This window comes from Dendroctonus ponderosae, unplaced genomic scaffold (assembly GCF_020466585.1).
Source record: "Dendroctonus ponderosae isolate FM_Combo_2020 unplaced genomic scaffold, Dpon_F_20191213v2 Dpon_F_20191213_8, whole genome shotgun sequence".
Taxonomy (NCBI): Eukaryota; Metazoa; Arthropoda; class Insecta; order Coleoptera; family Curculionidae; genus Dendroctonus; species Dendroctonus ponderosae.
This window is the reverse complement of record NW_026019016.1, coordinates 11623668-11648299: the sequence shown is the minus strand read 5'-3', so window position 1 is coordinate 11648299 and position 24632 is coordinate 11623668. Positions and strand designations below refer to the sequence as shown.

General features: G+C 36.4%; 2 protein-coding genes across 3 annotated transcripts in view; one reads left to right on the top strand and one right to left on the bottom strand.

Annotated features, from left to right (window-relative positions):
• LOC109536110 (serine-rich adhesin for platelets) overlaps nucleotides 1–23248 on the top strand; it is a 58157-nt gene extending 34909 nt beyond the window's left edge. The window contains exons 2-20 of the mRNA XM_019902192.2: nucleotides 236–296; nucleotides 2686–2868; nucleotides 3525–3784; nucleotides 7149–7273; nucleotides 7575–7704; nucleotides 9407–9592; nucleotides 9848–10110; nucleotides 10167–10304; nucleotides 10370–10536; nucleotides 11129–11248; nucleotides 11312–11559; nucleotides 11620–11987; nucleotides 12049–12198; nucleotides 16862–17086; nucleotides 17166–17234; nucleotides 17287–17361; nucleotides 17685–17801; nucleotides 17864–17920; nucleotides 17972–23248. Of these exons, the coding sequence (XP_019757751.2) occupies nucleotides 236–296; nucleotides 2686–2868; nucleotides 3525–3784; nucleotides 7149–7273; nucleotides 7575–7704; nucleotides 9407–9592; nucleotides 9848–10110; nucleotides 10167–10304; nucleotides 10370–10536; nucleotides 11129–11248; nucleotides 11312–11559; nucleotides 11620–11987; nucleotides 12049–12198; nucleotides 16862–17086; nucleotides 17166–17234; nucleotides 17287–17361; nucleotides 17685–17801; nucleotides 17864–17920; nucleotides 17972–22445 (7416 nt within the window). The 3' untranslated portion in view covers nucleotides 22446–23248. The remainder of the gene's footprint in view (nucleotides 1–235; nucleotides 297–2685; nucleotides 2869–3524; nucleotides 3785–7148; nucleotides 7274–7574; nucleotides 7705–9406; nucleotides 9593–9847; nucleotides 10111–10166; nucleotides 10305–10369; nucleotides 10537–11128; nucleotides 11249–11311; nucleotides 11560–11619; nucleotides 11988–12048; nucleotides 12199–16861; nucleotides 17087–17165; nucleotides 17235–17286; nucleotides 17362–17684; nucleotides 17802–17863; nucleotides 17921–17971) is intronic.
• LOC109536111 (exoglucanase B) lies at nucleotides 12204–16483 on the bottom strand. Of its 2 annotated transcripts, none has more exons than XM_019902193.2 (13): nucleotides 16399–16483; nucleotides 15994–16210; nucleotides 15775–15894; nucleotides 15579–15721; nucleotides 14754–14893; nucleotides 14601–14695; nucleotides 13623–13731; nucleotides 13341–13540; nucleotides 13138–13291; nucleotides 12966–13083; nucleotides 12754–12896; nucleotides 12505–12696; nucleotides 12204–12454 (listed from the first exon to the last, which is right to left on the bottom strand). In XM_019902193.2, the coding sequence occupies exons 2-13, from the start codon at nucleotides 16206–16208 to the stop codon at nucleotides 12224–12226; spliced, it is 1860 nt and encodes a 619-aa protein (XP_019757752.2). In that variant the 5' UTR covers nucleotides 16209–16210; nucleotides 16399–16483; the 3' UTR covers nucleotides 12204–12223. The 2 variants fall into 2 exon arrangements, with proteins under 2 accessions (XP_019757752.2, XP_019757753.2); XM_019902194.2 differs by having other exon boundaries at nucleotides 15994–16152; nucleotides 16399–16466.
• Nucleotides 23249–24632: the final 1384 nt, after the last annotated feature.

Sequence of the window (24632 nt, the reverse complement as noted above, 5' to 3'; positions counted from 1 at the left end):
CATAAAGATTGAAAAACTTTGTGTAAAACTGATTGCACCTCCAATGCTACTACTCCTTTCAATTTTTATGTTAGGAAGTTTAGTTCACGATTTTTTCCGATGCTTTGTTCTGAACCACAAGAGTCGTTTTAGCAATAAAATGTACTTGTTAATATTATTAGTATGTTAATATAAAATTACATAATTTATACAAATGTTGCACATAATTTTATTACAGTTCTATTTATGTTTTCAGACGGGTATCTGTCGATGGCTGTTCCTGCTGATATCCCTCTCAACATGGACGAAATTGATAGGTAAGAGAGTCGAGATTGAAAAAAAAATATATGTATATAGTTGTAATTTCTAAAATTTCTTTTATTGTATATATATACAGAAAAAGGCTATCGACCCGATCGGTCTTTCTGCCCTTTTTTATATATTCATATTTTACAATCTTCATCTACTTGCTTTTTTCAATATTTTTTATTCAGATTCAACAAACAGAAAGTACAAGGTCCAAGAACTAAATGATTGAGACATACTCCTTGTTAAATTCACAATAAAGAATATTTTAAGATATTTTATGCATTACACATTTATTAGTGATGAGAACTATCGAATAAAAATATCGAATTAATTATTCTATAGTGGCAATTTATTCGAATTCTTCGATAGAAAAGAAAATAAATGTAATTTATTTCAATTATTCGATAGCAGTGTTTTATTTTTTGTTATAATTAATAAATTAATTTTTCACGTTTTAAGCAAAGATATTTAATATTCATCTATTAACATAGTTGTTTTTTCCAAAAACAAATTTATTGAAAAAATGCTGTAGGTATCAATATTTTCATAATTAATAGGAACTATTAGCAACAGTATTAAATACGACTCAATTGCGGATTTTTTAGTATATTATTTCTACAAAAATGTAGTAAATATAAACATTGAGTTAAAACAAATATAAATAAATGACAACCGAAAGAAGAAATACATTTACGAAACAAAAATTAAATTAATAATTAATCTTTAATTATATAAAATTAAAATGTATATATACATATTTAAAAATCAAGCTTTGCAATATTATTTGTAAAAATATGATTGTATCTAAATTTTTTGAAGGCAGTCTGTTTCTACGATTATTAGTAACTTTTCAGTCCAGTTTTTGAAAATAATCGTTCTTAAGGGAACTGAAGTTGTAGGAATAAACTTCTAATCTTATTCAGAAACTCCAGAGGATTGTTCGATCGATCATACAGGGGTATTTCTAACTATTGTTTTATTTTTAAAATAGCTGTAGCGTAGGGCCTATCAACAGTTTTTATCTGTGACCCTTTCTTAACGAGAAACATGTATTTTCAAAAGAAGATAAGTTTGTAATCTGTAACATTTCTACACTGCACTATAACTGAATTCATTCGATAGTTGCAATCATTCATTTAGTAATTATTCGATAGTCCCAATCATTCGATAGTGCCCATCACTAACATTTATGTAGAAGTTATTAATGGGTTGGTGATTTACTGGAAAACTATTTTAGTAACGTTTAACTTTGCAATTCGTTTTGTCCATTTTGTACAAATGTCTTTATCGTTAGAAAACATGTCTACGTTTAATGTCATATTATGAATAAAATGAAGGCCAGTAGACAAATACTAAAAAAAATGGTCCCATTTTTTTAATGTAAATGTAGTAATATAAATACATTTGCACAAAAATTTGTAATGGAATTTATTCAAAATGTAATATCTAAGCAACTTGTAAGGTGAAGAACAAAACATACCAGATATTTTAATTTTTAACCTTTACTTATTTCCTTAAAAGACGTTTCGATGCATTTTTGCATCGAATTTTGTTTCGGTGCATTTTCAAATGCAAAACAATTAAGAAACGAGCAGATTAAATAGAATATATATCAATTTTAAAAATTATCATTCCCATTGAAATATAATTAATGCCAGTATTAACATTGGCCAGACGTAGCAAACATTTTTTTTTATTGTTTATTTATTTGAATCTACTTTCAAAATTTTGGTGGCTATTAAATGTATTTAGTCAAATTTCTTTTTGTCAGCTAAACAGCTAAGCCATATTTCAACAATCATGCACAATTTCTACTATCTGATTCATGATTTATGCTCTGCCTAAAGCGAATTTAGAATATTATTCACATATTACAGTCAAAGAATTTCTTATTACAAATGTTAAAATTGCTCATCATTATTGTTATGGGCTGCAAATAAAAATCAACCAAATAAAGCAACACAACAATAAAAATTTGAAAAAAAATCAAGAGATCTCGAGATAAAACTCTTCAATTTTATTGAATTTTCTGCTTTTTTTCAACAATTTTTATCAATTTGTAAGACAATGACATGTTTCTTAATACATTTGCTAGTTAAACCCAATTTGTGGGTTGGTTAACACAATTAATACTTTGCTAGATGACCTAACCATTTTTTTTGTCATGGGGGTTTCTGCTTAAGGTTATTTACAATAATAGATTTTAGCCTTGACTTTTCTGCAATCGTTCCACTGATGTTGGCATTATTCATTGTTAATGAATCTAAATCATTTTTTACGAATGTGACGGCTTAATTAACAAAGAAAGGGTGTGCAGTTAAAAAAATTGTAGCATTAAGGGTATTGAGCTGGTCATGCAAAGACTAATATAAAAAATGTTAACGAAATTAATTTCAGATTCAAAAGAAATGCGAATAGTCTGCTACTACACCAATTGGTCGGTTTACCGTCCAGGACAGGCGAAATTCAGCCCCCAAAACATCAACCCCTATTTATGCACCCATTTAGTTTACGCATTCGGAGGATTTACCAAAGAAAACACTCTCAAGCCGTTTGATAAGTATCAAGACATTGAAAAAGGTGAGTGAATTTCCAGCCACCAGCTGCATGAGAAAAATTAGCAAATTCGCATTACGACATCCATCATCAAGATAATATTGTTGAATTCTTAGGAGTGTCGTTAGATATCGTCATTTTTAATATTGGCTCCAAGGCCGCAGGAAATTTCTTGAAGAATTAACAATTGCTGACATTTAGTATATATAAAGATTATAGGAACATTTCCTATTCTATGCGCGAAAAATTATATTGCGTGTGTAGAATTATGTTGCATAGGATGAATTCTTAAGATGAATAAAAAAACACAACATTGACCGTAAATCAGGCACATTTTTATATTTCACGTCGCTGATCGACTACATATTTTCGATTTTATATTTTTTTAAGAAACCAACTTGCTTAAGATTCCAAGTCAAGGTGATCATATTCTTATTAGTAGTGCGATTAAATACTCTAAAATGGACAATAAAGTAAAAAACTCCTGTTGTGGAATTTCGAATATTAATTAGTCCTATGGTTTTACTAGTTGACATTGAATTTAAATGTCTTTCCTCATAAATACTGTGAAATAAAATGTTTACGTTATACAAAATTAAAAAAACTGTTAATTAACCCAACCACGTGTAATGACTAGTTAGTCATTAGGTGAAAGCCATACATTTCTATGTATTTTTCAGGAGGCTACGCCAAGTTTACAGGCCTGAAAACTTATAACAAGGACCTCAAAACCCTGATAGCCATTGGAGGATGGAACGAAGGTTCTACCAGGTTTTCATCTATGGTGGCCAGTTCTGAAAGAAGGAAGGAATTAGTGAAGAACACCATAAAGTTCCTGAGGCAAAATCACTTTGATGGGTTGGATCTGGATTGGGAGTATCCAACGTTTAGAGATGGTGGCAAACCGAGGGATAGAGATAATTATGCTCAGCTTGTTAAGGTATGTTTCTTCAAATTTTATGCTTTTTAGAGTGAGATGATGAGAAGGCTGAACATTATTTTAACACCAGTTTAATCAGTATCTTTATTGGTTAAGTTTTACGAGATTTATTGCTCGGATTCCATATATAAAAAGTTTCTTCTTTCCCTATTCTTCTTGTTTTCAAGCTGTAGCTGTAAGTTCTCATTCCGATGTTCAGCTTTCGAACCATCGTTTCTGGGGGTCTTCCTGGAGTTTGGTCTGCAAGTCGATTATCATCCATTCTGCCGACGTTGTCTCTCCATGCTGGTCTTATTTTGGATCATCTTAAAATGTCTGGAATATTACATTCGGCTCTGATATCGCTGTCTCGAAGCGTTTTGCCCTCTAATTGATCTTAGCGGATTGTTTTTCCTCTCCATTTCGGTTGTTCTTAGCAGTTGTTTAGTAGTGGTTGTCTCTCCTCGTGTTTCAGTACTGATATGTTTATTTTCCCATGTTGTGTCCCAGCTGCTGCAATTTTTTGTGTTCGGTCTTCTTCTTTAAAGTTTCTATTATTTGTGATATTAATTGCTAAGTATTTGAAAGACATGATCTGTTCTACAATTTTATTGTAGATCGCTAACTTACACCTTCTCGGTTCCTTTGATATTGTGAGCGACTTCGATTTCTGGACAGAGATCACCATGTTTAATTCTTTGCAGCTCTTGCGAATCTATAAAGTAGTTTCTGCAGATTGTCATCATCTTCCGATATTATCACCATTCGTGATACGGTTATCAAACAATGTTTCTTGCAAATGCATACAATTAATTTTGGATCTAGTGGACGAGCTTGAGATGAAAATTGCCTTTGCAGTTTCATGAAATTGGATCATTAGCTCCCTTTTGCACGTTTTCTGAGGAAAGCAGTTCGGACGAATACGCATCTAAAATACACCGACACACAGACTGCACACTATTATATTCACACGAACGGACCACTGACTACACACTTATATACTACTACTACTTGTGTTAATCTATAACGATGTAGTTACGCATTCCAATTCATTCACACAGTACCATAAGAAGTTATCACTTTCCCAAAAATGCCCCAAAGTCACCTGCGTTCATCAGGAATGTCTCTGAATGGACAAAAGCCGGGTTGTTTGTCGTTTTAATAGTCCAAAACAATTGTCAATTTTAGAACCCAGAGAAAGTTTCTGTGCCATCACAAAGCACTTCTTCCGTGAACAAATTGAGTTCCATACTCACACCCTTTCCTAGGACAAAAAACTGACTGCTGTAAATAAGGACCTTTATGTGAAAATGTCGTTAAGTGAAATCCAAACTGAATTTGATGAGCTAGGTTTCAACCCTTCCGAAATTCAATTCTTCCAAATAGATAATCTAAAAAAAGACACAAATATGCTTAAAATACTTTTGCACAAAGGGCAAACCAAAATCTTTGAGGTCAAGTGCCTCCTAAACCTAGCAGTCGTCATTGAACAGCAAAATCCTAAAACATCTCCTCGAAAAACTCCTTAATCAAATCCTCACTCTAAGTAACACTTGCTTATCCTTCGGAAAATTTCCTACATCTTGTAAAACCGCCGAATCATACTAATCCCCAAACTCACTGAAAACAAAGCTTTTCCCCAAAACTGGAGAGCCATCAGCCTCCTCTACAGCATATCCAAACTTACCGAAGAACTGTTTAAAACTAGAAACACCGTTTATTTCATTACGCTTTGACGAGACAACAGCGCCATCATCAGATTTACAATTTACACAAACTCATGATTGGTAACAAGGTTTCAAGATGGCAAAGACCTAAAAGCACGTTGATTTTTACCAATCACGAGTTTGTGTAAATTGTAAATCTGATGATGGCGCTGTTGTCTCGCCGAAACGTAATGAAATAAACGATGTTCAAAATTTTTACTTCACACTCTGACTGAGACCCAGGAGAGATAAGAATATCATAAATAATACATAATACATAATCCCCCCTTACGACAACACTTAAACTCATTTCAAGACTGGACCGATACCTGCAAAATGAAAATTAACTCAGAAAAACCAAAGCCATGTTGAATAGACGAAATCACTCAAATATCTTGGGGTAATAATGGACTCTAAACTCAAATTTGCTGAAAATATAAACAAAATCATTAAGAAAGGAATTCGAACAGCCGCTTACCCATACCCGCTTCTTAAAAACAAAAGCACACTTTCACTCAAAAACAAAATTTTACTTTACAAACGAATAATCGGAGCTCAAATTTGCTACGGAGTCATAAGCCGGGCCTCCAAAGCAACATTACCAAACTCTCCACATTTCAAAACAAACTCCTACGTCGAATTACCCACGCTCCATGGTACATTCGAAACTCCCAAATTCACACAAACCTCCACAGAAATCCACAAAAAAATTTAAAACCAACGCAACCAGACTAATCCAGGACACCTTCTCCCGTACCCCAAAGCTCAACTTCAAAACTCCCACTAGTTTAATGGCAGACCCCCTTGGAAACATCCTCCTTAAACGAAAAACCCGGCTTTTTATCTCCAAAATTTACAGCTTGTTTTCAAAATTTAAACTGTTCAACAAGTCTTAAACAAAGCCAAAACCACAAAATCCTAGCTTCTTCCAAATTACCACCCACTTTGTTAAACTAATGACTCTCAAGCCTCAAAACTCTCCACCTCTCACAAAGGACCAGCACATTTAAGACTAAAAGCCTTAAATGACTATGTGTAATAAATTACCAGACTCGAAAAGTTATTACCTCAGAAATGTATAGGCACTTTTCATGTTAGTTAAACATCCTGTATATGTATCCGCAATCACGTCCACATTTTCTGAGACACCCTATATACTTAACACAAGTTCTAATTGGCTTAGTAGTTTAATGGGCTAGAGCAGAGTACACAATTGCGCTAAATAATTTTCCAATATAAAACAATTTGTACATGAAAATACAATGATATTGATAGAGATGAAGATGATGCTTATAATAACGAATCAAATGATAGTTTTTGAAGTGGCAATTAATTGAAACGTGTAAACAATGAATGTAGTGAACCAGCATTTTATATTGGTTTAATGCTCCTTTTGATTTCTTCTTTGCTCTAGCAGTACTGGTACTAAGCGTTGAATTAAAAAAACCAAAGTTATCAAATGCCTTTGAGCTAAGAAATTCAATAAAAATAACTAAAAACATAACAAAATTGCAAAATATTTAAATACTATTTTATCGCAAAATAATGGTGTTAACTGCGGATTTTATTAACCAACCAGCTTTTAATGGATGTAAACTATAGATTATGAGTTGATTTATTCGTTTACAATCTATTGCATGTAGGTTTAAATGTCTTCCTTGACGCAATTTTTTTTGCAGGAATTGCGAGAGGAATTTGAAAGGGAATCCGAAAAGACTGGCAGGCCTAGATTGCTTCTAACGATGGCAGTGCCGGCTGGTATAGAATATATTAACAAAGGATACGACGTACCTAAATTGACCAAGTAAGTTTCTTCTGGTATATATCCGTATATGGTGGTTGTTTGCTAAATGATTACGATTTCTACAATAACGTGAAAGGCTGTTGATACTGTTTAGATCATCCTTCTGAAGAATTGCACAGCTTAATGCACAGAACAATTCTCATAGGCAACTTGTGAATTTATTGCCAATTTTATTAAAACTACCCAAAAGTGATTGCAATTTTTTCATTCATAATTTATAACATTACTATCACTAGAAACTATCCAATTTGACTTAATGTTTGTTGTTTCAATATACGGCAAATATGTAATTTTTTGGCAGATATTTGGACTGGATGAATATTCTCAGTTACGACTATCATTCAGCATTCGAACCCGCAGTCAATCATCATGCACCTCTTTACTCACTGGAGGAAGATAGTGAATATAATTACGACGGCGAGCTCAATATCGTAAGTAGACGATTTATTGTGCAATAGTCCAATGCGAAGATAATCTGGTTCTTTAAATCTAAATCAAATGTTTGCAAGATAGCACAGCGAAAATTCTAAAAAAGTAAATGAAGAAGTGTTTACCCAATCTGGTCATATTTTCTATAGTATTGGTTAGTCAATTATCAGGTCGTGCATTGCTAATTTATGTTGAATCATTTTAATCGATGAGGAAATTAATAACTGGAGGTGAAAAGCATAATGTCATAATGCTGATAAAAAGACAAATCTGGCGGTTTCACTTGGCCTATAATAGTGTTCTAGAAAATTTCGATGGAATTCAATTGATACGAATGGTTTTAGAATGGCTTGTTGAAATATTTTAGGCGAAAGCACTTACTTTTTTGTATAATCGAACTGATAACTCCAATTGCTGATATAATAGTTGCAATTATTAGTAATGCTATTGTTGCAAAGATAATGGAGAACATTGAAGACTCGAGGAAAAAGTCCTTCTTGTCCTTCTAAAGACTTTCAAAACTATCTACAAAAACGCACTGAGCGATTCAAAAGAACTCTAACAAACCAGGGCTTTTAGGTCTGGAAAATACAGAGCGTTAAAGTTTTATTAGGAATCATAAAAATTATTTTGTATACCCGAAACCGTTTGAAATACTTTAATTAACATTTTTCAAATATCTTTAACCATCTAGTGGTTGCGATCCTTATGATCGAAACCTTTTTTGTTCTACCTGTGGCAGCGTACAGCGTACCGTATGTAATTCCATTTTTGAAAAAAATGCTGCACCACTGATTTACCAAAAACCTAATTAAATCGTTTTATAACTGGTTCGATTTAAAACAAAAAATATCTTTTGACTTTTCTTCGTATAATGCATTATTTCCCAATTAGAAAATAAAAATCGTGTTAATGCACATCTTAGAATTTTGACTAAAACAGTTATTTTAATTTAAACTTAATAAATTTTTTCGGTTTATGCTTTTAACGAAGCAAAAAATCGATTGGACATCTTAGAAAGTTTCCGAAATTCTATATAAAGAAGATTAAATGGTTATATTTGACCTGAGAAAAGAAATTTTCCACAATTTGATAATTTTTAATAATAAATGTAATTTATTTTCATCACTCGATTGCTATGGAGATCTGCAACGTTTTTGCAGAAACTTTAACACATTCTATTTTCATTTAGTAGAACTTCTCGTCTTAAAATAATGCTGTCAATCACCTCGTGTGCTTGCCATTCATCTTGTAAAATAAAAACACAAATAAAATTAATTAAACTGCTTAAAGTAAAGAAACTACAGATATTTTCTACCAGTTGCAGTTTATAATATTTGATTGAATCTAAATAAACATGAGCGAAATTGATATTTTAAACAGGAAAGTTTTTTTGGGAATTTGAAGATTCTTGGTTTACTAAACTGCAGCTGTACAATTTTACTTGTTTAAAAAATATGTCATAAAATGTCTACTATTGTTATAAAGTTTGCACATAAATGACTAAAAATTGAGGAACAAACAAATTTTTCTTCATGTTGAAGAAAAAAAATTGAATTTGTCTGCTTTTTATTCTAATAATTAATTTCAGTTTTACTTTAATTTCTGCATTATCTAAACTTCTGAAATTTATAATGTTGTTAGCCATCGTTCTATTGAGAAAAAAATAATCTTCTCATCAATCATTATTTTTAATTATTTTAGGATTACACGATAAAACACTACTTAAAAATGGGAGCAGATCCCAATAAATTGGTTCTTGGTATTCCCACGTATGGACGCTCCTACACTTTATTTAATCCGGAAGCGTACGAAATTGGATCACCTGCTGATGGACCAGGAGACATGGGAGAAGCCACAAGAGAAAATGGATATTTGGCTTATTATGAGGTAAGGCAACACGACAAAGGCCAAAAAATTTAATTGAATTATTAAATTTTTAATCCGCAGGAGAACAGTAGTTTTGCAAAAACAGGGCGACTCAAAATGAACATTTTAGCTTCTTTAAATAACATTTGAAACCTTTTCAAACCATCCTAAAAAGCATTTCCGTGTTTTCTGTTCCATTTTTGTCATAAGGGAACTATTCAGTTCAGACACTGTAGCGCACTAAAAATGGATAATAGTAAATATTTATTATTCCAGATATGTGAAAATGTGAAAAACCAAGACTGGGAAGTGGAGGAACCGTTCCCCAAAGCAATGGGACCGATCGCGTTCAAAGACAACCAATGGGTGGGTTATGATGACGAAAACATTGTTAGAAAGAAAGCGGAATATGTAGCCGAAAACAGTTTAGGAGGAATCATGTTTTGGGCTATCGATAATGACGACTTTAGAGGAAATTGCCATGGAAAACCTTATCCTTTAATCGAGGCTGGCAAAGAGGCCCTAATCAATGCTTATGGGTACGTAGGAACTTTAATTATTGTGATGGTGATTAAGAATTGTGATGTTTTTATAGGTTAACGGAGGATAATTTGATATCGCCCCCTGCTAAGCCTACGAAATTGCCTAAAAAACAGAGACCACGAACGAGCAGAACCACTACGACCGAACGATCTGAGGAAATTGTAGAAGAAACCACAACCAGGCGAAGAAGGTATTAACATCAACGAGACCAGTTCACTGTTTTCATTGTGTACGTTCAATCGATATATTTTGCAGGATTAAGCCAAAGATCCGCAATGACAACCAACTCGCAACTCCAGCGAAGAAGCGGAGGAATGAGTCCGGGAGAAAAGCAGCAGAAACATCGACTTATAGTAGTTTGAAAATCGTCACTCCTGCATATACCACTCCTGAGCCACCGGCGACTCCTGATATGGGCGGAGGTAAATTTGATTTCTTTACCATGAATTATTCGTTAATTTTATTTACGTTTCAACGCGGAATTCATATTTTTTATCACGCAAAACGAATTTTTAACAAATATAAATGAATTTTAATTTTCACGGTGTTCACGTTTTCACGCAATGAATATTATTAGTTTTTCGGACGGGGTGCCCAGTCAAATGCCTTTATCGGGTCAGCTTCAAGTTTTAGCAGCATTGCTGGTTAAATCTCCATTGGTTTCGAATGTTATTGTTTATTTGTATGTTATATTTTGTCCAACTTGTTTAAATCAACATTTACTGCAGTTTTATTGTTGCATTTATTTTTAAAATTTTGCAATTGTTTACAGTTTTTTCCTGTTTCTCTGTTGTTCGCTTTGAAATGTGTGTTTTTGCGCTTATCATGAGTTCGATTGTAGAATTTTCACTTTCATGTTTATAATAATGACACGCGCATCTTTGCTTGGTTTAGAACGTTAACTTTTCTTAGTTAATCATTAATATTTTTTACCTACTGATTGAAAGGATTAACAACGTCATTTTCGCAATGTTGAGCAGCCCAAAAGTAGGAAAACTAATTTGAATCTTACAGCTTTTAAGTGCGAAGACGAGGGATTTTTCCCTCATCCAAAAGACTGCAAGAAGTACTTCTGGTGCTTGGGAGGCCCGGGCGATACTGGAATCGTGGCCCATCAGTTCACGTGCCCTGCAGGTATGCAACTATTCAATAAATTCCATTCAAAACTTACCTTTTCCTTCCACGTAAAAATTTCAGGTTTGCACTTCAATAAGGCTGCTGATTCTTGCGATTACAGCCAAAACGTATTTTGCAATAAAAAATCAAAGCCTTCAACTACCACAACAAAAGCCGGCGCTTCTACTTCAACTGAAGCCTCAAGTTCTGCGAAGCCCACAGTTAATAGTGTCTTTTCAACCACCAGAGCTCCACCTAAAATTACAGCGGCTACCAGCAAAACTACCATTAACTTTCGGACTACTACCACTACTGAAGCGTATGAAGATGTAGGTCAATTCCTGATTAATGTAACGTCCGCCAGATAAAACATAAACGTTATTTCACAGGAGGAATACGAAGACGAAGAAGAGGAGGAACCGAATAAAAGAGAAGAATCCGAAGAAGACCCTCAAGTGATCAAAGAACTAATCGATCTGATTAGAAAAGCTGGAGGAATCGAGGAGTTGGAGAAACAGTTGAAATTTGGCAAAGACTTCAGTCCTTCAACTTCATCGTCCGACGCAACCACTCCTTCAGCGATCAGCAAGTCCTTGTATGAGCGAGTTTTAAGCAAGACCAGCAAAAACACGTTGAGTGCTCTGAAGAAAACCAATAGAAACAGCGGCGGGCGGCAAGGGAACGGAGAGGAAGCTAGTAGGGGCAAGCAATCTGATACCCGAGGGCGGCCTCAATATAAAACTTTGACTAGGCAGAGGTTGGTGCGATCCTTCTATATTCCTAGAAAAATTCTAAATTTCATTTTTTGTGTCAATAAGGTCTTCAACCGAAGAACCTAGAGAACAGGATACTGATTCTGAAGACACCGATAGCAAGACAAGAGGATCCTATCGGCCGACATCTTCACTCGAATATGTGAATATTCGCCGGCCTAAAGCTAGTACGACTACTGAAGCCAATGATGAAAGGTATGTAGTGCAGAACTTTACTAGTTTATTCGCCAAAGAGAAGTTCAAAAACTGCAAATGAAATCGCTACATCAGCTTGTTCCCAAAAGCGATGCACTGTAAAAGCCGGAATGGCGCCTCCATCCAAATAATCTTGAATAGTGCCCCAATCCGGATCATTTTTAAACCAGGACCTGACACCCAAAAAGGTTGCATTTTCTTCGATGATATCTCCATTAGGGTAGACGCCCCTCCAACCAGCAAGCGGGATGTATAACTGAAATATGTTTCTACTGATAACGAGCCCCAGTTCGGTCTTCAACTCACTTGATGGTTGAAGTTTGTATAGGAGCTAAAGCTTTCAACGAGCGAGATTCCTCTGTCTGTTATATGGTGGTTCCAGAGACCGTCCAGCAATTTCTTCGCAACTTCTTTCACCGCAGCATTTCCCGAAGCAGCTGCGTAATATGAAAGGGTTCGAGCTGTGGCTGAAGCGGATCCAATGCTTTGCCCATAGCTCTATTATGTGGCATATATTTTCTGTTCATGTTAGGTTTTAAGGCAGGCCATACTCACCGTAACCGAAACGACTGTATTTGGAGGCAACCCTTCCCACTTAATGTTACTTGGTAAAGTGTAGTCTCCAGTTTCATCGAATGATATTTCATTAACAACCCAATTCGCCCATTTGCTAATAATGGCTCCAGCTCTTTCACTTCCTAATAAAAACTCGAACAAGTTATCAAAAATATTGCCGTTTATAAACACAAATATTGACCGAAACTTACCAGTTAGATAGTAGTATTGCGCTACTCGATCAGCTGTCCATGCCTGGAACCCAAACCAAGGATTTGCGTCAGCATAGCCTGGTTTATAGTTGAACCACATGCCATGAAAAGCGCTATCCTAAAATAAAAGTCCTGCTTATGGCACAATTTATCAAAATTCGTCTTGCTTTACTTTGTATTCCTGTGGAGGATCTTCGTAGTTTTTGTTCCAGCTGTTGGTAATTCCGGCAGCAAATGCTCCTTGGCTGGTTTGCAGATATTCGTACAGCTCCAATTGTCTGTCCAAAGATACTGTCCAGTCCTCGATGGCTGTTGAAGCTTTGGGTCTGGATGAAGTGAGGTAGAAAGGTTTCTTCGCAAATGGTGAACATTTACCTGATATTCGGATCGTTGATTAAACCGTGAGCGGTTATGAGATTTTGGTATCCGTAGTAAGCTACGGAATTTCCTAATCTCCATGCGTATCCGTTTTCGCTCAAGGATCCTCCCCATGAAATCCCCCAAGAAATCAGGTAGTGGGAACTGCTTTTGTCGATGGATCCCGGACACTCTTCTTTTCCAATGCAGTTTCCAACCTATGTTTTATTATTTATTTAGAAATCTTGATGGTAGATTATTAATATAAGGAACAAGAGGAAAGCAATGGCTACACTTCACCTGTTTAAAGTGCTGATCGAAGAACGTGTAGCGAAGAAAATCCCCCAGTTTCGCTGCTTTTGAAAGAGTTTCAGCTATTACTGGCAAATTTCCTTTTTCTCCGGCCCACCTGCAACAGTCTTAGCATTAGTTAGTTCTTTCATTGGTGGTGGAAGTGGCAGAAACGAGAGCGCAGGTATTGATCGAGTTATCAGGCGTTTAAATGATCCAATTGAGTAAGAGCATCTAATGAAGAATCCCGGGGAAAGAGCATTGTTCTGTTGCCGAAACAATTCTTAAGCAATCAACGGCATAAAGATGCAGCAAGCAAGAGGAAACTAGTGCATTAAAGACCTTCAGATAGCCTAAGTACAAATCATCATGGGAATGTTCATGTAACAAGTTGTCCAATTGTATCTCCGGATGAGGCAGTAGCAGTCAAAAGAAGACAAAGAAAACATAATTTGGATAAATAGAGAACAGCTTAGGGACCAAGATATACAAAGTGATCTGCAAATAAAAATAAACGAGAACTTGAAAATATGTGAATGCAAAGAGCAACATTACAACTGCAGAAATATGAAGTGGGATAAAATCAAATAGTACTAATAGAAATAATGGGTGACCATGGATGAAGTTATGGAAGCAACGGAGAATCTTGAAATATTCATGGAAGAATCGAGAAAGTAACATTGAGGTAATGAGACACATACATAATGAAAATAATTAATCAGAACAATCAAATAATGTTACAAACAACCATGCAAGAGAATTCAAAAGAAAATTTATGGAATGAAGGCGAAGTCAGGGCCGAAAAACGTTCAAGAGTGGTATCAGTATGGCATGAGCGCTTTATTCGGATCAGAGATTGGAACAGTTAGAATCGCCCAGATGATTTGAGCGAGGTGAGTGAGTCGTCGTTTACACCCAAGGAAGAGTAGCAATTCTTCCAAACAGGACTGAGTATTTATCAAAAATCGCCTGTTTTTTTCCACTTACTGAGATGCCCAAAAGGCAGCTTGCACTGCTCTGGCATCAGCATCTGGTCCAGCTCCATATTGGTAACTTTGAGTGCCTTGTCCAGTAGAGGAAAACTTCAAAGTATTCGTTAAAATCAAACCTCAGACCGTGGAGTTGTAGGTGAAAACTCACCTGAAATCCGTCAGAAGCTCCATACTTAAAGTTGTCGCATGTTGGAACATTAAAGCTTTCCCATAGGGAACCCTGTCCCAAATTAACCAATGATGGGCCATCTGCGTCTGGACCTAATAGACATTCTCCTTGTACGTTGCCTGAATTAAATAATTAATTTGAGAATTAAATGAAAAATGTTTAGAATCTTTATTAGAAGAAAACACTGACCAAAAAAGGCGGCAGAAAGCCATAGATTAAATCATCAAATATTGATCAAAAACCTGGTACTTCAAAGTTCATTGCACTTGAAATATGTTTTCCTTCATTTATTTTACTCAAAAAAGTTTGTAGTCAAAATTACTTGAAACGTTTTCACAGCTTTTCGGTTACTTAATAGACAAGAATTTTTACAGTTAGTTATTGCTAATAAAGCACACGATATAAAGTTTTTCCTTGAACCAAAACACATGGAAAGTAAGTTGAAAGTGTCTCAGGTTCTTCTTCAAAGATGGTTTGCTTGAAAGCTCACACAAAACAGTATAGAACACAACGGCTTAAAAACCAGGAAAACTCTCCAGTGATAAGGAATGGCCGCCAAGGGCCGGTATCTCTTTTGATAATTTGCAAACACCAACCAGACCAAATTATTTAACTAAGTTGCACAGTTAAAACTAAGAAACCTTCTTACCAGATTAGGTAAAAACAATATTCCAATTGAATAATGCTGCTCATTATTCTTGATTAGATAAAACCATTACGCTTATTTACGCTATATTGTTCAATAAGTATTAAAAATAATTGTCTAACATTAATTGAAAACGATTGAAAGTTACTGATTCTTACCGAATCCATAGACGTTATCAACATCAGAAAGCCAATGCATGATGTAAATCTCATCGGTCTCATATGCAGCCTTTAGTTCATTGAAAATAGGATCTTGGCCCACAGTTATTCCAGACGCCGTTCCTGGATTTTCTGGGTTGTACCTGAAAATTAAGGTCAATGAGTTGCTAAACTGATTGGATTGTAGGAGTCTTACCTGTCGCTGTTCGTCTGCAACTTGGGAATCATGAATTCCTCGATCATGTCCCATGCATTGTTAAATGGTTCAAAATCTCCTGTAATCGCCCCGTATACAGCTTTGAGATACACATTATAGCTGGAATGAAAGCCAATTAAGAGAGTACACAAAAGTTACTTTAGGTATTTTGGAAGATACATTTTCGGGAGAGAGTCAAGCTTAGAGGGTACTTGTTACCTGAAGGCTTCAGAATCAGTTTCATGTCCATAGTCAGTAGATTCTACAACTAAAGTTTCCGATGTGTGATATGGAACTCCTTCTTTGGAGAAATAATGGTTGTCTGGGTCCATTATTTTATTGTATTGAGTCAGAAATCGGTCCCCATACTCTCCAGCTCTTGAAAAGGACGCAAACAGGATAATCGAAAGTGCAAGTAGTGCAATTAACTTCATCTCTGGAATACATTGCATAATAAAATTAACGTAGTAATGAGGAAATAGCGGTTAAAAAATATTCTCGGGCTTTCAGCTTGCGATATCTTAAGTTACGCACTTACAAAGTAAATTAAAATATTTTATACATTATTACTAACTAAACAACGGTATCTACATTATACAAAAAATCAGATTTTCCATATGTTACCTTTATTTGCTGTGTATTTCGTTTCGCAATCAAAACAGACTACTTTAATTATGAAAACTACATCTGAAGATAGTCAGTATCAAGTGTTTGTTGTTTATTGCATTATCATCACCTAACTCCTTAAGATTATAGATACAATTAGATTGATGTCCTAGTAGTTGTAAAAGCAAATTTCGGAACCATTTTAGTATTAAAAAGTTCGCAGCAAAGGTGCTAAGGTTTTCCTACAGCTAAATGCATTCAAGAGTTAATTCAAAACTTGCAAACTTTGAAAAATCTAATCATCTGTGCGACGTTTGGCACACATGAGTGATACGAATGTTCAGAAGCTGTTGCTAGAAAGCTTGAAAAAAGTGCTATTTTAATATGAATCCAGATGCAGGCTGAATGAAACTGAAAAACTTGAGCTGAAAATCGTAGAAACCAATCCAGAATATAATGCACAAAATTTGTCGTTTTTCAGTGGCTTCAGCAGGAACAAGATACTGGGGGAGTTTGATAGTGAAAGTGACGAAGAAATCACCGAAGATGTAACAAGAAGAAACAATATCCCTCAATATGTGAATATCAGTAGGCAAAGGCCATCGACGACTGAACCTTCAGCATCTTCAACGAAGTATTCGGCTGTTAGACGATCCACCTTATCACCAGTAGATCCTGAATCTGAGGTTGATCCAGAAGATAAAAAGTAAGCCCTTTTTCAAATATCGTTTTTCAAAAAACATCTTAGATATTGAGTGCTGTTTGAAACATTTTTTTAAATGCAGATACAATATTATAAGGCGTGGATCTACCACTGAGGCAACGACTACGTCCCAAGAACCTACAAATCTCAGGTACAAAACTTGAATTTTTAGAAGAAAAAATAATAAATTGATTTTTTGCCAGATATCAAACTCTACGAAGAGGCACTACTACCACTCCAACTTCCCCTACTGAAGCTGACACCACTGAGATAACACGGTAATTTAAACAAGTAAAGTTTTAAAAGATCGAAACTCTTCAATCCAGAAAAAAATTCAAAAAGTTTAGTTTAGTTTGGTAGGCTTGGTCTTTTTGATTAGTTAAAATGCAAAGTTATGTAGACGCTATCAACTAGCATCCCTTAAAATAGTATTATTTCCCTTCTTTCATTCTTTTTTATTTATGCCCAAATTTTATGGAAGCCTCACTGTATAACAAAAATTCCATTCCCATGCGAGAACTTTTGAATATTGACAATTAATACCGTCGTTTCCTGACTTCAAACAGATGTACGCAAAATAGAAAATTTGTAACAATTACAGAAGGCGATTAACCACTACTCAAGCTTCAACAACCATCAGCAACACAGAATCCAGATACTCGATACTCAGAAGAACCACCACTCCGTCTTCAATTGACCAAGAAGACACTACTGCAAAGTAAGCAGAATAATTTTTCCCAACTGCTAGACCCTGAAACCTGACTCAAATACTTATTCCAGATATCAAACAGTTAGCAGAGAAACCACCACATCCTCCACGCCCTCAACATCTTCAACGTAAGAGTGCAAACTTGCCCAAAAACTCGATCTTATCCTCTTTGCTTCTAGGATAAAATCAACCACAGAACTAAAAGAAGAAGAGAGAACAGAAGAACCGACTACCGAGCTGGACGCAATTGGTACCACTCTACCCCAGGAGGCTTCAAGTAATATTAAAACAGTCACCACGGAAAATATCACGCCCTCTAGCACACACAAGAGTACGACAGAAAGTAAAAACAATTCGGTTGGCAGTAGCTTGAATACAACAACGGGAAGTCCCGTTGAAAGTGAAACCAAAAAGAAACGGCCTAGTTTATTCCAACCACGGCCCTTCTCGATTGGAAGCACAACTGAAAAATCCGCTAGTGAAACCACCACCACTCCAGCTTCCAAGGTGAGTCAATCTTCTTTCAAATTCCGTGTAAGATCAACCACCACTCCTTCTCCCGATACTGTTTCCACTATCAACACCACTATTAGACCCAGAGCGAGAGGTAGATTTAGCAATGCGAATAGGAACCTAAATGAAGACAAGGAACAGCAGGAAAAAATTGAGCGAACCGCTGAAAGTAAACCTGTTCGGACTAGGAAGAGGGTGATAACAACCACTGAATTTCCGGTGGATTCTAACGAAGAAGTTGATAGAAAGTATAGACCGGCTGAATTAGCGGATCTGTCGTCATTAACAGCTGCTGATTTAAATCTTCGAGGCGGTGAATTTAACAGTAGAAACCGCCGGCGACGCCCAGCGACCATTAAGCCAATCTCCAGTTCAACCGAGAAGAGCTTGGAAGAGTCTGCAAAAACTGGACCCAACACTTTGACTCTAGCTAGAAAAAGTATTGATGCCACTGCGTTCGGGAAGAGCCGAAGACTGAATACAACTGGCGATGATCAAACTAATGCCAGCACCAATCAGGCCGCTGCCAAAAAATTTGGAAGAGGATTTCGCACAACCACCCCTAAGGCCACAGTAGAAATTTCCACAACCAATAGTACCACTGAAGAAACTCCTCTGAGCAGCAGCAGCAGCAGTGCACGAACTAGGAAAATTATTAGGAGATTTAGGCCCGGCTCTGCTCCAACAAGCACAGAAAAACCTAGTTCAGAACCCATTTCAGTAACGTCGACCACAGGGACTCCCCGACTAGTTCGCAAAAGAATTCCCCTCTTCAGACAAAGGCCAAACAAAAGTACTTCTACAACCGCAGCCACTAGCACGGATGACACTACCACTACAACTGAAAGTTCTTTAGGCCAGCTGTTCAAGCCTCGATCGAGGTTTGAAGTTGCCAAAAACGACACCAAAAAAACCGATGAGGAAATTGAGGAGGACGAACTATCTAATGAGCATACCGACGTCCTCAATGGCGAAGAAGGTGAAAACATCAAATTATCCGAATCCAACATCAGGGAGAGTAGCCAAATCAACGCGTTTGCTTTTGACGATAAACCGAAAAAGCGCCGATTTGGGAAGCCTAAAGAAGCAGCAATTGTGAAGCCGGAGAAGGAGGAAGAAACAACGACAACAACCACTGCAGCAAGCACCACCAAACTCCCGGAAGCTGATGACACAAATAACACTCCAATTGAGCCCAGCAGAATAATACGGACTAGGAAGATTATTCGGAAGCTTAGCACAACACCAGCTACAACAGCTAAAAATGCTGCAACTGCTGAAGGCAATAAGAAGCAAAGAATCCTTCTGGTAGGTCGTTCTCGAGCTTCCCACTCCGATCAAATCAAAGCGCGGCCAAACAACCCGAGATTTAGAGGCAGAACTTCCACAACTACAGAATCCTCAACTGAAGCAGCAAGTACCACAACTTCGCTCCCAATTTCCTCAACGGAGCCTGAAGCTGTTACTGCTCCCAAGGAAACTACTGAAAAGCGTCGAACTTTCAGACCAAATTTCGCAAAACGAACCACAGAAGAACCTGAGGAAGATGATGCAAAAAGTGAAGAACCTCCTACGCTATCCACCACAACCGAAAGCTTTGCTTCCACAAAATTCCCTAGACTGAGCTTATATACTAGACCACCATTTTCCACTACAGAAGTCGATCATGATGATGAGGAATTTAACTTTGAAGCAGACAACGATGATGAAGAAGGTTTTGCCGATGATAGCGATGATGATGAAGACGAAGATGACTACATGCCAAAATATACAATCTTTACCACATCTTCTATTGAACGAATGCATAAGTTCGAATCCAACACCAATTTCAACGACGAAGATGAGGAAGGAGTGGATGTACCACCGAAGACCAACAAATCAGTTAGTTCACTGGTTTATACAAAAGCATTGAATAGCCGCAAAGAATCCGAAAAAATTCTCAACAAAAATACTGGAGAAGAGGAGCAAATTAGGAAGGAGGAGGAAGCAAGGAATAAACTCTTAGAAGATGAGAAAGAACGGGCTGCCTTTATAAGGGAACGTGTGGCCTTAGGTAAAGAGGAAATCGCCTCTCAGTCGCAGAAGGATCTATTGAAATCCCGAGTAGGCTATCGATCGGAAACAACCGCCTATGTAGCTCCTATCACTGATTCTCCTGAAAGCACAATACGCAGCGACGTGGAGAACGAGCTAAATTACTCAACTGTCGCGCAGGAAACGACGGAAAACCTAGACTCCACCACCATAAAAATAAATCTATCCACAGACGCTGAGACTGACAAGACCGTGCTTTCAACCACCGAAAAATTAGCCGAAACCACTCTGAATATAATCGCTAATTCTGATGTGGAAAATGAAGCAACCGAGGCGGTAAACACATCTTCAACTGATGAAACTACGACTGCCTCCGTTGAAGAAACAACAAACCCGATCATAAGCAACTCCACGGAAACTACGACAGAGTTTCGTCGAAGAAGCACTTTAAGGTCAATTAAGGATCGGCCCAAGCTGGGACTCGGGAGGAGAGTTTCAAAGAGACCAAGTGCTTCATCTACCACAACGGAGCCAACATTGAGCAGCAGTACCAGAAGAGGATTTACTAGATCTTTCACCAGAGGCAGGACTCAAAAGACAACAGCTGCATTGGATGCGTCCACTAAACCTGTCACTAGGGCGTCTCGCAGCACTTCCCCTTTGCCCTTAAACAAATTGTTATATAGATACAGTACCACGGCTAGAAACAGATTTGATTCCGATCTAGATGGCGAAGACGATGAAGAGGAGGAGGGAGATGAATATGATGACGATGAGGAAGAAGTAGAAGAGCACGAAAACAGCCTCAATTCTAGACCGTTGTTTTCTCAATCTTCTACGACTTCTCCTCGAGTGGTTAACAGACCCGCTGATGCTAGGAAAACTAAAAAGGCCCCCAACAAGCCAAAGTTCTCCAAAGCGTCATTAACATCATCAACTACCGAAAAGAGCAGTTTGGAGGATCTGGGAGTAGACACTGAGGCGGTGAAGAATCGGAACAAAAATCTATTCTCCAAGCGAAAAATGAATACGCCTATTCCATATTCGTCTACCACTCCCCTAGTTGAACTCTCCTCATTGGAGACGACTACGACTACTCCGAATACCAGCGGCACTGATTCTACGGATCCGAACTTAACCACCCTCCACCATATTTTTGCTGAAATTGGAGGCGATGTTGACACAACAACGGAAATGATGAATCCGTCTTCGGTGACAAATGCTGGAAAATTGGAACGGCTGATCGAAGTTAATCGGATAGTGGAAGTTAAGACCAAGCAAGCCAAAGTGAAGAATCACGCGGGGCAGATTGAGGAAGACACTAGAGTCGAGTCTTTGCCCACTTTGGATAAAATTGGAGAAATTTCCAGAATTACGTTGATTAAAATAGTTGATGGGAACAGTGAGACTGTTATCAAAGATCCAGAGTCCAATGAGATTGGCACTAGTTTGGAAAGTAGGACTCAATTTGCGCCAGTATACTCGCCTCCCTTGGAAGTAGCCAAAGTGGAGGAAATTCCATCTTCGGCAGTTCTTCAAAACGTCAACTTGAAGAACTTTCAGTTTGATATTAAGATGGATGTAGGGGACGCTGCAGCTAGCGAAAGGCAGGAGCGCACATTTCAAATATTTGGGGAAAGCAAAGTTGCAAACAGCAAAGAAGTTAATCCCGACTCTACTGGAAAACCGGAGATTATCGATGGAATTTCGCATATAAACGTAGTAACTCCTAAGCCACTGCTGGTTACTGAGGCCTCCACAATTTCTCTGCAAGGTTTATTCCAAACAGAAAAACCCCATCTTAATCCAAGCTTCACAACGAATGATGAAGTTCTTGAAACCGGGCGTTCTGAATTTGTGAATGTGAGAGTTTTGGATCAGGATTTGGCAGTAAATCTGGCAAAGGGTCAGAGGAGTATGGCAAATTTCATCCCTGTTAGGGTGCTGCCTCAGGATAATGAAGAAAGCACCGTACAAGCGCACGTTATGGAGATAATTCCCAGGCCAGGATCGAGAACGATCAAAATTGTTCCTATTCAAGTGGAAATGTCTAGAAGGCTAGACACGTTTAGGTTGCCTACAAAGGAAAGTGGAATCAACACATGATCAACTGAAAAATTAGATGTTAAAATTAATTTATTTAAACAACGACCGTTTGGTGAAACACGCGCAATGGTTAGTACTCAGCTGCACATTCGTAGACGATTTCCAGCCAATTTTAGCTAAACGGTTTTGTATGTAAATATCCATTGTTTTTATGATAGCAATTTTGATTGTATGTGGAATGATTAATCTATTGCACGTGTATAAATTAACATGCACCTTTTATCAATTCCTGTCTTTCTTTTGTGTGTGCCATAACTTGGGAATGATTCACATGATCCAGAAAACAGACCTTGGCTGATTCGAATTTTCTTTTGGTTCAGTTTTCGCTCTGGAGAGCCTCAAATTGTTGGAATGTCACCTTTTTTGCTTCGAGCAGGCATATTAAAAGCCAGAAAATGTATTCTATTGATTTAAAGCAGTTAATTAAGTGGATATTTTTGCTAATGCCTGGAAGCTCCTCTCTATAAATTCATAGCTAGCCATTTTCAAACCCAAATAAGTACCATTTTTTAAATTATCTGCAATAAGAAACTGTGAATCTGCAGATTAAATTTAACAATGTAATTTTTTAACAAGAAATAAAAGCACTTTCTTTTCTTATGTAACACTTTTGCACTTAATTTCTGATAATCTTCATCACCTGTGCTCTTATTTCTAACGTAGCCTATATTATCAATGTGTGTAAAAAACCTATTATTTAATTCCAACTTGTGTGTAATTGATTATTGCGTCGGCCAGTGTGGGTGTTCTTTTCTTTCATTATTGTAACTCTGTTTTAAATATAATGTTTGTGATATGTACAATTAGTTTTTTGTTTCTCTCCTGAATAACTCTATCAACTAACATTAGTTTATAAGTAGTTTTTAAAACACAATTAAAGGTAAGTTTTTATCTGTCGTTTTCACTTTCAATACATGTTGTTAATTAAATCGTGGTTTGATGGTTTAAGTGAGGGAGGGACAAATCTTGAACAAAAGTGTCGCAATTTCAAGGCAATCGCGTACCAATCCCACTTGGATTGTGCTGTATTAATCGTTAAACAGTCGTGATTTCTCTTTGGCTGAATTAATTAACTTCAAATAATACATTTTCAATAGCTGGAAATAGAGAAATTTTTATAAACTGACGAATATGAATGGAGGATTGAATAGAGGTTTAAATATTTTATTGCTTTGGATGACTTAAGGAATTAACACACATATTTACCAAATAAATGCTGTATTTTCCTAAGAACCAAATGACACTCTTATTTCCTATCAAGTTACATAACAAACCTAATTAAATTCTAAACCGCATATTTAAAAGTTAGCCACACATCGATTGCATAAGAACAAAATTGGATCTCATCCGCATTTAAATTAGTGAGAAGTGGAGTAGCGTTGACTAACGATTATGTGCAGATAATAATTAAATATGTAAAAGTGTGTAATTAAATGGAAATGAGCCTTAAATAAAGCCTGACTCAGGTTATCTCGGAACATAATGTCTATAATTTCAGTATGAATATTAATCTTATAGCCAAATTATTTAATCATAGTTTAACTGGAAATGTACTTCTCGACATTAAAATATTATAGATAGACTATGATGCGGATGAAGGAATGAAGCGTGTTACCTTATAATATAGAAAGTTAATTGTTCTAAAAGTAATGCAGTTAATAATTAAAGAACTTTCCTTGAGTGAACTGCATTATTCAAAATTGAGACGATTTATTTCAGCCGGAGGGATCTGTCTGAATCCAGTTTTAGTTAAGTTTTACCAAAAAAGAGTTTAATTAGCTATTAAATGCTAACAGATTTGGACAACAGGCTTATATGTAATGGTAGGGAATTTCAAAATCCCTTCGGCTCACTTTTTTTTCTACAAACTGTAAAAATCAATAAACAGTTTCTGTTAATTGATATGGCGAGAAAGTGTGACGGTTTAGGTTTTGCAGTGGGACTTTCATGTGGCATTTGATCCGTTCAATTCATTTTTAAGCCTTAAACTCTGCACGTAGAAATAACATTAATTCATTTTAGTTTTAATTATACATTAATATCAAGTAACTACGTTATAAATTATATTTTACCCGTAGTTTAGAAATAAACACCAGTCACTTCCCAGCATAAAGTTCTGATTGGCCCTTAAAAGTTCTGTGTGTCCTGAAGACTCTGGTAAATAAGTATGTACAACAAAACAATTAT